This window comes from Arvicola amphibius, chromosome 6 (assembly GCF_903992535.2).
Source record: "Arvicola amphibius chromosome 6, mArvAmp1.2, whole genome shotgun sequence".
NCBI classification, from domain to species: Eukaryota; Metazoa; Chordata; class Mammalia; order Rodentia; family Cricetidae; genus Arvicola; species Arvicola amphibius.
Genome location: NC_052052.2, coordinates 383,942 through 396,253, shown reverse-complemented (window position 1 = coordinate 396,253; position 12,312 = coordinate 383,942). Strand labels below are relative to the sequence as shown.

General features: G+C 50.6%; 2 protein-coding genes and 1 non-coding gene across 3 annotated transcripts; 2 read left to right on the top strand and 1 right to left on the bottom strand.

The window, feature by feature from the left end:
- Positions 1 to 2,438: 2,438 nt before the first annotated feature.
- Positions 2,439 to 5,203, top strand: Tnfrsf4 (TNF receptor superfamily member 4). The gene is given in 10 exon segments (XM_038335412.1): positions 2,439 to 2,573; positions 2,833 to 2,955; positions 3,489 to 3,541; positions 3,543 to 3,566; positions 3,569 to 3,602; positions 3,932 to 3,998; positions 4,439 to 4,562; positions 4,565 to 4,637; positions 4,718 to 4,837; positions 4,928 to 5,203. Coding segments are annotated over 10 exon segments (819 nt in total). The 5' UTR covers positions 2,439 to 2,443; the 3' UTR covers positions 4,999 to 5,203.
- A 2,452-nt stretch (positions 5,204 to 7,655) lies between these two features.
- Tnfrsf18 (TNF receptor superfamily member 18) lies at positions 7,656 to 11,780 on the top strand. The gene is made up of 6 exons (XM_038335151.1): positions 7,656 to 7,782; positions 9,312 to 9,485; positions 10,237 to 10,359; positions 10,967 to 11,054; positions 11,205 to 11,407; positions 11,475 to 11,780. Exons 2-6 carry the CDS (start codon positions 9,335 to 9,337, stop codon positions 11,597 to 11,599), a joined length of 690 nt encoding a protein of 229 aa, XP_038191079.1. The 5' UTR covers positions 7,656 to 7,782; positions 9,312 to 9,334; the 3' UTR covers positions 11,600 to 11,780.
- LOC119818093 lies at positions 8,079 to 8,182 on the bottom strand. Its single transcript, XR_005286008.1, has one exon. It is a non-coding gene; the product is annotated as a U6 spliceosomal RNA (small nuclear RNA).
- Positions 11,781 to 12,312: the final 532 nt, after the last annotated feature.

Here is a 12,312-nt window from a genome sequence, read left to right as displayed (position 1 = left end):
ATTAACTAACTCTTATATCTTAAATTAACCCATTTCTATTAATCTGTGTATCGCCACGAGGCTGTGGCTTACCAGAAAGTTTCTGACAGCTGCATCTTTATGGTGTCTCCTTGACTCCACCTACTCTCTCCCTGTATCTTTGTTTGGTTTTCCTGCCTGGTTCTATTCTGCCCTGCCCTAGGCGGAATCAGCTTTTTTATTAACCAATGGTAGTAAAACATTCACAGCATATGGAGGGGAATCCCACATCAGTGGTGTATCAGGGGTGGCGGGGGGTGGTGGTGGTAGAGGTGGCAGGGTGGCTGTGGTGGACCATGGCTCCTCATCGTCATTGGAGTGTGGTTGTACCTGAGCTTGTTTCTAGGCAAAGACGAGACTTCAGTACTTAGAATGATAATGTGCATAAGCAGATCCCAGCCTCTGAGTATCCCAAAGAGTAGGACACACTGCTTTGAAATAGGGATTTCTCGGCAGACTATCAGACTTCATCACCGTCCTGCTCCTGCTCATGCCCTTGGCCTGGAGTGAGATGGCTGAGATGAAGATTGGCTGAGATGAAGATGTAGTGCCTCCCTGGCAAGCACCGGGTCTTTTAGAGAGTCTGATGGCTTCCAGTCTGGTACTCAAGGGCAGCAGCCTGTGGGAGAGGGAGGCAAGTAGGGCCCCACTGTAGCCCCTAGTGCCTTATCCCAGAGCTGTTTCCCCATAGTGCTTAGGAGCCACCAGCCCAGGGGACACAGTGAGACCAGCCACTGCCAGTGCTCTTCTCAGTTACAGGGAAGCTACTCAGTTTCAGTGTGGTCCAAGCAGAAGGGGCCTGCTGTCCTGTACAGATCCTCTGTAGGGAGTCCCTAGGAATACAGGGCACATCTAGTCTTCTCTGCACCTCTGGTTACCTGTGTGCTGATGCTAAGCTCTTTGTCCAGGTGTAACAGCCAAGGACAGCAGAGTTCTGAGGGGAGGAAGGGCACCTTAGTGCTACCTGACCTCAGGAGAGACCGTGTGTCAAATGTGAGATTTACCTTCCTTTCTCCTTACGGAAGGACTGGGGAGTGCTGCCCAGGATGCCTTGAGGATTCCTCTCTGGGACCTTCACTGTCCTTCAGAAGCGTGGGGAAGGCAATCTCTGGCCTACTCTGGCTTCTTCCACCTATTTGCTAGCCCAGCCCGACCTTCCATATTAGAAGTTTCCATAAGAGAGCTGGGGACTTTTGCTTTCACATGTGATCTTGGGTGGGGGATTTCCAGCCCCAGGCTTGTGTCTCCTTCTGCAGCAGGACTATATCCCTGCACTTTTTTTTTAAAACCTAAAAACCAGACTTCATCTGTAATCCAGACTGGCCTGTAATTTGCAGTCATCATGCCTTTCCTGAAAACTGGGATTACAGATGTGCACCCATATGCATAGCTAGCATGGAACTTTCCAGCTAATTTGAGAATTAGGCCATGTCACAGTTTAAGTGTATGATAAGGGACAGTGCCTCCCAGTTAACCCATTTCCTCCTTCAGTGCGGTAGTTTGTATGTAAGAAAAGAAAGCCTGCCGAGCCTGTGACACCTATAGTCCCAGCATTTGAGAGATGGAAACGAGAGGATGAGAAGTTCAAGGCCAGAACCCAAATTTGGTTCCTAATATCCATATCAGGAAGCTCACAACTCCTATAACTCCAGCTCCTGGGGATCAGACACCTGGCCTCTTTGGGCTCCAGTACCACGTGCATACATTCCCTACACACACACTTAAACACAATTAAAAATAAACTAAATCTTTTTGACAGGGCGGTGGTGGCGCACGTCTTTAATCCCAGCACTCGGGAGGAAGAGGCAGGCGGATCTCTGAGTTCGAGGCCAGCCCTGGTCTATAAGAGCACCAAAACTATAGAGAAAGTCTGTCTCAAAAAAACAAAAAACTAAATCTTTTCTTTTTTTGGTTTGGTTTGGTTTTTCATGACAGGGTTTCTCTATAGCACTGGTTGTCCTGGAACTTGTGCTGGGATTAAAGGAGTGAGCTACCATGCCCAGTGGTAAAAGCAAGTGTTCCTGCAGAGGACCCAAGTTCAGTTCCTAATTTTCACGCTGGTAGCTCACAACTTCCTATAACTCTAGCTCTCTGACCTCCTTGGGTTATATACTTACCATATACATATGCTCCCCCCCAAAAAAGAAAAAAATATAATTAAAAATAAAATCCTTTTTTAAAATGCTTGTGTGCATGTGTTTCTCTGTGTGCCTCCATATGCATATGTTGGGTATCTGTCCCTCCCTTCACATGCCCAGTGGCCCCAAACACTAGCTCGTTATGGGACTCTAAACCTGTGCCATACACACTGGAACACACGTTCCCGCCTCTCCGCCTACTCCTCTCGCCCCTCCCCCATAGCTCTTATAGCCACATCCTGCAAGGAAAAACCCCAGACTCCTGCGAAGGCAGAGCCCAGACAAGGATGTATGTGTGGGTTCAGCAGCCCACAGCACTTCTGCTCCTGGGACTCACATTTGGGGTTGCATTCAGGCTCAACTGTGTTGAAGATACATACCCCAGTGGTCACAGGTGCTGTCATGAGTGCCAGCCAGGTGAGTGGCCCAGCTTTGGGATGTAGTGGTGGAGTGGGGAAGGCATGATTGTTGGAGGACAGTGATAGAGACACAGGTACAGATATTCTGGGGGGCGGGATGGGTTAGTGAATTCAGGTGATATCAGGTGATGCTCCATGGATCCTGTCCCAGGTCTGAGACAGCCAACCAAAAGGCTGGTTCTATAGGAGTCAGGGTGCTGTGTCTCCACCGTCCTGGGCCTTAGCTGACCTGTTTAACTCTCTGGGCTCCACTACAGGCAATGGTATGGTGAGCCGCTGTGATGCCAACAGGGACACTGTATGCCACCCGTGTGAACCTGGCTTCTACAACGAGGCAGTCAATTATGAAAGCTGCAAGCAGTGTACACAGTGCAACCAACGTGAGCTCCTCCTACCCTGACTCACTGTCCAGCCCAGCAAGGAAGCAGCTACACCAATGGGTGCCCATATTTCCCATATGATTGCAGAAGTAACTCCAAGCCATGATAGTCCTTAGTAGCCAGGGAATTTTTCAGGGGACACTTCTGTCCTCTGCGGTGAAGGCTCAGCCAGGGCCTGTTGGAACTGGCCTTGCCCAAGCTGTCCTAGTGGGTAAGGCCTGATGTGGATGTTGAGAGTATCTTTCTGATTCAGATGCTCTAGTCTGGAGACAGGTTGGGGAAGGGTAGAAAAGGGAGGCCAGAGCTGCCCTGTGCTAGCTCAGTAGCTTTCTACAGGGCTTTATGACCAGGAAGAACAGAGTAACCAGAGAGAGAGTCTTAGGAGAGAAGAAGCCTAACGTCAGGCTGCAGAGTTCCCTCAGCTTCAACTTTGTTCCTGCGCCACTGAGGATGGCAAAATCCATTTTGCCCTGCCTTGTGCATTGGTCAGGGCTAGTTAAGCCTCATTCACAGTCTCTATTTGATCTTCCTAGGAAGTGGGAGTGAACTCAAGCAGAATTGCACAACCCGAACTCAGGATACTGTCCTGCCAGTGCAGGCCAGGCACCCAGCCCCCCGGCAAGACAGCAGCCACAAACTTGGAGTTGGTGAGCCTCAGGGTGGCCCCCTACACCAGGCAGGTTCATGTGTGTTGACGCCCTTCATGATAATGGTATAAAACAAGCCATGTTCCCACTTGGTACATTGTCACCTCCCCCAGCATCTTTCTATCTAGTCTTGGCCAAAAGCCCCTCTCCCATTGGGTCATGTTAAGACTTGGGTCAGTGCCAGTGGGAGGCATGTGGGAAGGAAGGAGCTTGCAGAGACCAAGATTCCCATGCACTGGCACTAGAGAGTGAGCGTTAACACTGTCCCCCACTTCAGGCCCCGCCTCCAGCAGCCTCAGCATCTAAGTTGACTTATGTCTTTGCTGCAGACTGTGTCCCCTGTCCTCCTGGCCACTTTTCTCCAGGCAACAACCAGGCCTGCAAGCCCTGGACCAAGTGAGTATTGTGGCTGGCTGGAACACTGAGGACTGGGGGTGTGGAAGGAATGGAACCGGAAAGGTTTGGTCATTTAAGAGCTGGTGCCTAGATGACTATGTGACGGACCAGTTCAAAGAACAGAAATCCACGGAGCAGGGGGTCTTCTGACATCTTCCCTTCAACACAGCCCCCATGGGGAGCCCTGCAAGTGGAGTGGGGACATGTGAGATTCTAGTCCAGGCTGTAGAAACATGTTTGCTCTCAAGTTGTGATTCTTCAGAGGGCTGGAGAAGTACCGGGTGGGTTTTGAGAGTGCAGAACCTCATGTAGGAGCAGGACAGGGATAGCCAGAAACAGACATAGATGTGTGGCTTGGAGTGGAGGACTTGGCAGAGCTGAGGATGGCCCAGTGCAACTTCCACCGTTGTCTCTAGCTAACGGACACGCTCACCCCACAGCTGCACCCTATCTGGGAAGCAGACCCGGCACCCAGCCAGTCCCAGCTTGGACGCAGTCTGTGAGGACAGAAGCCTCTCAGCCACAGTGCTCTGGGAGACCCAGGGCTCTACATTCACACCAAACCACTGTCCAGTTTCACCACAGTCTGGCCCAGGACTTCTCAGTTGCTCTCTACATCCACCCAGGTGGCTCCTAGGGGTAAGGGACACTAGCCCAGTGGAAGGGAGGGGAGAGGAGATGAGGGTGCGTGAGTTCACTCAGTTAGACTCTTCTCATAGGCCCAGTATTCACTGGTTTCCTAGGCCTAGGCCTGGGCCTGCTGGCTCCCTTGACTGTTCTGCTGGCCTTGTACCTTCTCCGAAGGGTCTGGAGGTTGCCTGATGCTCCCAAACCCTACTGTGAGTACTCGCTGTGGGCTTAATAAAGCTTACTTCCTAGAGGGATGAGATATATCTCCTCACTGCTTCTTCCTTCTTTGCTTCTCCTAGGGGGGAACAGCTTCAGGATCCCCATCCAGGAGGAACAAGCTGACACACACTTTACTCTGGCCAAGATCTGAACAGTACCTCAGGAATGGGTTTGATGGAGCACGGACAATCTATATCCTGGTGCCTGCCAGTACCCTCCACACCGTTCTAGGTGCTGGGCTGGCTCTGGGCTCTTCTATGTATGCTATGCATACTGCCTGCCTGGTGGTACCACCAATAAACGTGCTAGCAACTGTGAGTCTCTGACTGGCACTAGGGGGCTGAGGTTGCATCCTCTTCTGGTGGGGGAAGAGTCTTAGGCCAAGGTGAAGGTCTGCTCACAGACTCACACTTAGTCACGTGTACTCCAGTGTGAATAGAGGTATGGAGTAGGGGAAGTCTGAAATGCCAAGGGGATAGTACTAGGGAAGCCAACTGGCGGCTTGGTGAGCAGCCCAGAGTCTGTGCCCCAAGGCAGTGGCTTTTAACCTTCCTAATGCTTCAACCCTTTAATACAGCTCCTCATGTTGTAGCGACCCCCCAACCATAAAATTATTTTTCTTGCTACTTCATACTGTAATTTTATTACTGCTATGAATTGTAATGTAAATATTTTTGGAGCTAGAGTTTCACCAAAGGGGTCACAGCTCACAGGTTGAGAACCACTGTTCTAAGGGGACCTAAGAGTCTTAGCCAAAAGGAAAGCACCCTGGCAAACAGCTTGAGTATCCCGATCACCAGAGGGGCTCATGAACCATTGTGCCCCTTTTGACCTCTGTGACTCAGGCAGATAACTCAGGGTTATCCTTTCTCTCCAGCCACATGGATGGTGAGGAGTGTTTGGTGGTCCTTGCACACTACCTAGGTACTACCTTAGAATCTCTGGACGCGGATGGCTATGACTCCATGTAGCAGCCGGTCAGCCAGCTGTGTTGGAAAACCAGTCTGCTTCTTGAGCCAAACCTCGTCTGTCCTGAGATCATTTCTCTAGAAACAAATGTTCTCTGACAAGAACATGGACACTTTGAAGACCCAGGGTTTTACGCTGTGCTCTACTACAAGGGGTTCTGGAAGCGGCAATGGCCGTGTTGCTCAGAGAGCACAGGTACCCAAAAGCTCAATGAACTACAGGCAGAAGGTGCCAAACTGCTCTTGGAGATAGTCAAGCGGTTCTGCCTGATCTTGCAAGTGAAACCAGAGAGCCAAAACTGGTGTTATGTGATAGATGTTAAAAGTCACTAGGTGGCCAAGCTTGGTGGTGTATGCCTTCAATCCCAACACTGAGAAGGCAGAAGCAGGAGGATCTCTGTGAGTTCGAGGCCAGCCTAATCTACATAGCAAGTTCCAGGTTGACCAGAGCTACATAGGGAGACCCTGTCTCAAATAAAAATTTAAAAAAAGAAAGAAAAAGAAAAAAGAAAAGAAAAAACCCCAAACAAGAAAGGAGTCACCAGACATCCTGGTGCTGGGGGTGGTGCCAGGCTGTGTCAGCTGCGCTTTGAGGAGGCATAGGAACCATAAGGAACTATAAAGATAACTGTTTCCTTGTTTCCTGCCTCTTGCCACCATGAAGCCACTGGCCTGGCATTAAAGCAACTTGTTACCCCTCCCATCTTTTACTTGATCTGCCCGTGGCCAGGTATAGTATTTTTGTTTCTTTGTGTTTTGAGATAGGGTTTCTCTGTGTAGCCCCGATTATTCTGGAACTCACTCTATAGATCAGGCTGGCCTTGAACTCAGAGATCTGCCTGCCTCTGCCTCCCAAGTCCTGGGATAAAAGGTGTGTACCACCACCTCCAGGCCATATATGATGATCTTCATCTGCATGGTGGGGCACCCTATAACTTGTAGCCCAAGTCACTGCGACCCCCATGGGTTGGCTGGACAAAACTCTCTGATCCTGGTTCCCTTCCCGTCTCTCTCTTTCCATTCTCTGACAACTGCCCGCAGCCAAAGGAAACACCCACTGAACTACTAAATGTCCTTTGCTGGGTGCTTGTACAACCAACCACACCTTAAGCTGGGGATGGAGCCATAGGCCAATTGGCAGCTCCCACCCCATAGAGAAGTCCATGCCTAGAGAGGAGGGGGGAGGAAGAATGCTGTGGGGCTTGGGAGGTTAGAGCTGATAGGAAAGAGGTGTTATTCTCACTCTAGGTAGGCCATATCTGTGCCCCTCCTTACTGCACACAGGATTCCAGTTTTCATGCCGTCTCCTGCTCATTTTGGGGCTCCTTGGGTCCCTTCCCAGGTTACATACCCATGACCCCACCTGCACAGACACTGGATTTATTTTCTCTTCATTCTGATGCTGTCCCAAAGTACATTCTCTAACCCCCCCCCCATCTCAAAAACTCCCCAACTACCTCTGCTGCTCGCCCCATATCAGTCTGGGAATTCCCCACAGGGTCAAACTGCCAGGACCCTCTGCCGCCTGGAACATACTCACCGAGTCCTGTGAAACAAACCACATGGAAATACAAACCCAAGGAGTTGCTCATAAAATAAAGGAGATAGCAGTGAGCAGATAAAATCACCCCTGCCCACTGTCTGGTTATGGAAGCTGCTCATTTTTGGCAGTTCCTTGCAGTGGGCACCTAGAAGTGGGTAGGACAGGAAGTCTGACATAGGTGCTGACATTTACTGATGTCATCTGCGTGAAAACATCTCCCTAGGTATATGACCTGTGTCTTTTTATCTTTGTGATCTGCGTGTGGTTGTCTCCTGGAAAGAACCTCTATGACGCTCACTAGCAGCTTGTAGCCTTGCAAGTCTCTATCAAGCAGACTTTGCCCATAGCAGAGCTCGGATACAACACCAAGGCAAAAATTCCCAAGGGACACCTTCAAGGTACAATGCATGGCAGTGTTTTGGAGGTGAGTGTTTTATTATCTCTCCCCCGTGGAAGAGGCTATTGCCTAGAGAATGTGAGAATATCATAGCTGGCAGGAGATTGCATGTGTATACCGTGAACTCGCCAGGGTTGGGGTAATGCTATGGAGGCGTGGTCCCGGCTGACCTTTTAGATTTTTGTTTGTTTGAGATAGGGTCTCTGTGCATAACTCTGGCTGTCCTGTTCACTGTATAGTCCATGCTGGCCTCAAACTTAGAGGTCCACCTGCCTCTGCCTCTTGAGTGCCGTCATTAAAGGTGTGTCCCACTATGTCCAGCCCCAAATATGGAATGATTCACAAATTTTTCTGTTATCCTTACAGAGGGGCCATGTTAATTTTTGTATTGTTCCAATTTCTGTGTATGTGCTTCCAAAGTGAGCGCTCCCCATAATTTTTTTTAAATGGTTAGGAGCATAGGCAATACTGCCCTCAGTATCTTTATGTGGAACAAAGCCATGTGGTTTCCCTTCTTCCCTTGTACTCAGACCCACTTCCTTGGCCTGGAGCTGTTTCTCAAAGGAGAGGTTCTGCTAAGGCTAGCCTAGAGTGGACTACCCAGAGCCCCCCACCCCTGCAGTGACCAGGGCTGCCTCTCAGGACGCTTACACACCTGAGACCAGAGAATAGTAGCAGTTGCACAGCTGGTAACTCTTAACATTCCCTGCTTCCTCAGCCTCCTCCAACAGCATCTTAAAAGGGTGGCAGACCAGGTTCCCTAAGCCTTCAACAATCACAGTGGTCACCACACCTTCCATTTGTGGGTACAACCCACAAATCCAGAGATGCCCATATTCACCTCCAACACTCCCCGAAGTCCTCACCATGTTTCCCCGTACTTAGTTTCAACTGGAAGATGTGGGAAGTGGGGCTGAACAATCCAGAGAGGCTTCCCTGTAGAGGCAGTATTCCAGACCCTGCTAGTGACCACATGAGGAAAATGAGGCTGAGAAAGACAATACAGTCTCACCATGAGGAAGAGGCCCGGAAGGCTGCATCAGGGAGTCCTTCTTGTTATCTAGAATTTGTGAGGAGGTGAATAAAAGTGGCTCCAGAGACAGCCAAGAGATCCAAGCTGGAACTCCCAGGGCTGGATCTGGGCAGGACATACTGTTCTTGACTTCAGGCGCCTTCTAGGAATGCCCAGCTTATGACCACTTTCTCTGAAAGGCATATATGCTCTGGACTCCCCTCACTGGCTCTCTGAGGTGGAAGAGGAAAGGAGGAGTTTTACACAATAAAGGGTACCCACAAGCAGCATGTGTGAATGGGGGATCCTTTTCCCCTGCAGCCTGTCCTGGGTGTGTCTGCTGGAGTTGGAAGAGGCTTGGTGGGGTTCAGGAGGTCTCAAGGAAGATGATATGACTTTGTTGCACACTTTACAAACACCACATGCCTGCCGGAAGATGGAGGTGGAGCTGGTCTGGAGCCCAATCTGAGGGGGTGGGGACTGAGGCAGGGGCGGGACAAAGCATGCTGGAGCAGGTTGGGGACTACTAAAAATCAACCAACAGGAAGAAGACCCAGGAGAAACACTATGGGAGCATGGGCTATGCTGTGTGGAGTCTCATTGATTTGGGTGCTGGACCTAGGTCATCAGAGCCTGGTTGAGGAGCCCAGCTGTGGCCCTGGCAGCTTCCAGCGTGGGACTGGCAACAACACACGGTGTTGCAATCGGTGTGCTCCAGGTAAGGCAAGGAGGGGAGCAGGAGCCAGGATGTGCACCAGCGCCCTGCCCAGCTCTCACACAGGGAGGGTGGGTAGTCAGACTTTCTGAGTCTGGAACCATGATTCTGGAACTGAGAAGGAGGTAGAGGGTCCATATGAGTCACTTGCTCAAGATCAGAAGTGTGGGAACAGGGCCATCAGGGGCTGGAAACTTCTCCTTCAAGAGGGATCTGGGGTCCAAGGTGGAAGAGGAGCATCTCAGGGTCTGCTGGGTGGGTCAAACCTTAGCTCTGTCTGGGTTGGTGTCCCAACACTCTCCTCTGCCCTATCCACTGTCTGTGTTACCTAGAAGGTATAGGGCAGTCTGAGGACCCCTCAAAGAAAAATACCTTAGCACCTCCATCCCTCTGATATAGAAAGAGGCAGCTCTGAGGACCCATGTGTCTGTGGAAGAAATGTGGACAGCAGGGACTGCAGCTGCGAAGGTGTTCCTAGTACCCTGAGGCAGCATGGGCCCAGGGACCTTAGAAAGCCCCAGGTGACTCCCATATCTAATGGGATTTATGAAGTCATAACTTCAGAACAGTGGGCGGTATGTATATTAGCAGTCAGCCATCTGAGATGGAACACTGAGCTGGACAAAGCCTAGGATCTTGCACTGGGGTTGACTGAGGATGGAGGCCTAGCACCCTAAGCACTTGAAGGACCAGTAGGAGCTCTGAAGAGGGAAGGGGGCTCTGCCTAGTTTCTGAGACTCTTATTCTTGCCAAGACAAGGAGACCTGTCCTGAAGGAGATTGTATATGTGTCATGCCGGAGTACCACTGTGAAGACCCTCAGTGCAAGACTTGCAAGCACCACCCTTGCCAACCAGGCCAGAAGGTGCAGCCTCATGGTATGTCCCTGGGAAACTGCTGAAGGCCACAGATATCCCCAAGCTAACCACGAGTTTAATCTAGAGCCAAACTGGTAGAGATGCCCAGTGAGCATGTATAGGCATGTAAGAATGCTTGCACATACAGGGCTCATGGGCATATACTCTGGGTAGACAGGGATCTGCATTCTAGATTCTAGAAGGGATAGGTAGGCCAAGTGGTCTCAGAGTACTTAAGTTATTCTTCCTATTAGCCTGGGATTCTCCATCATAATGAGGGTGTTGCTATCTTCTCAGGGCTGGCTAATCCTATCCATCTTCATAGGGACCAATGTATCATTCTAGTTCTGGAATAGGCGTACATAGTACTGCCTGTCCAGCCTCTAGTCCTGTGGGCATTAGATCTGGTGAACTGATAGACCCTAGTCTGACTTTTTTGTTGTTGTTGTTGTTGTTGTTTGTTTTTCAAGACAGGGTTTCTCTGTAGCTTTGGAGCGTGTCCTGGCACTAGCTCTTGTAGACCAGGCTGGCCTCGAACTCACAGAGATCCGCCTGCCTCTGCCTCCTGAGTGCAGACTCCTTCTTCTTTAACTTCAGTAGTCCCTATAGTCTGTCTGTCTATCCACAGGGAATATTAAGTTTGGCTTCGAGTGTATTGACTGTGCCACGGGCACCTTCTCCGCAGGCCGCGAGGGCCGCTGCAAACCTTGGGCCGAGTAAGTCTGGATGAGCAGCCTCTCCCACCCCTCCCTTGTAGTAACCCTCAAAGGCCCCCATTCATCTCCCAGATGTCTCAGAGGCCAACGGTCATCCTAGTGTGACTGCTTGGGTAGCCAGTCCTGACAGTGTCTGTGTCTGTGTCCCAGCTGTACCCAGTTTGGATTTCTCACCATATTCCCTGGGAACAAGACTCACAATGCTGTGTGCATCCCGGAACCGCTGCCCACTGAGCAACATGGCCATTTGATTGTCATCCTCCTGGCCGTGGCTGTTTGCATTCTCTTCTTGACCACAGTCCAGCTCTGCCTGCACATATGGCAGCTGAGGAGGCAGCACATGTATCCCCGAGGTCAGTTGTGTCCCTGGGAAGGGGAACGTGCATCTCAGGCTACTCGCTGACCACGTTTTTACTACAGATACCCAGCCACTCTTGGAGGTGCAGCTTCCACCAGCTGAGGATGCTTGCAGCTTTCAGTTCCCCGAGGAGGAGCGTGGGGAACAAACGGAGGAAAAGAATCGTCTGGGAGACCGGTGGCCATGAGGGCTCTTCTTCCTCTGTACTCCAAGCCAGACCCTCTAAGGCTTGCCCAGACCTACTCCAGTGAGAGCAAGGGCTCGACTGCATCCTTCCCTGGGCCTGGCCCTGCTCCCCTCGACGGTGGAAGTGGGTGTGAGATGTTGACGGTGGTGAAGAGTCGTGACTCCATTGGGTCCTGTGGCTGCCTTCCTCTTTTGTCAGCTCTGTTGGAGTGGGGTCTTTAGGCTCTCTAAGAGAGAGCAGTGAGTGTTCAGGACAAGACCTTGTACAAGTGGTTTTCAATAAATATTTTTCTAGTAACCTGAGTGACTGTGTTCTAGGGACAGAGGAAAGTAAGGTCCCCAGAGCTGCATTTAAGGACACCCCTTTGTCATCCTATGCCCACGGTCATTTCCAGGGCGTAGAATGGAAAGGATGGTCTAGTGAGATATCTTGGCAAAGGCTCCTGCCTCTAAGCCTGATGAGTTTGACCCCACATGATAGGAAAATCTGTCAACCCTGACAAGTTGTCCTCTGACTTCCAAATGTATGCTATGGCACATGCCTGTGAGTGTACACACAAGCACACACGCATGTACAAAAATGTAATACTTTTAGAATAATTTTTAAGGAAGGGGCATCCGAGCCTGTCCTCAGCACTCTCTTGGGGTGGCAGTGGTGGGGGCACAAGTCAAGGTTAATCTTAGCCACAAATCCTCAGGAGGGACCGTCAGACT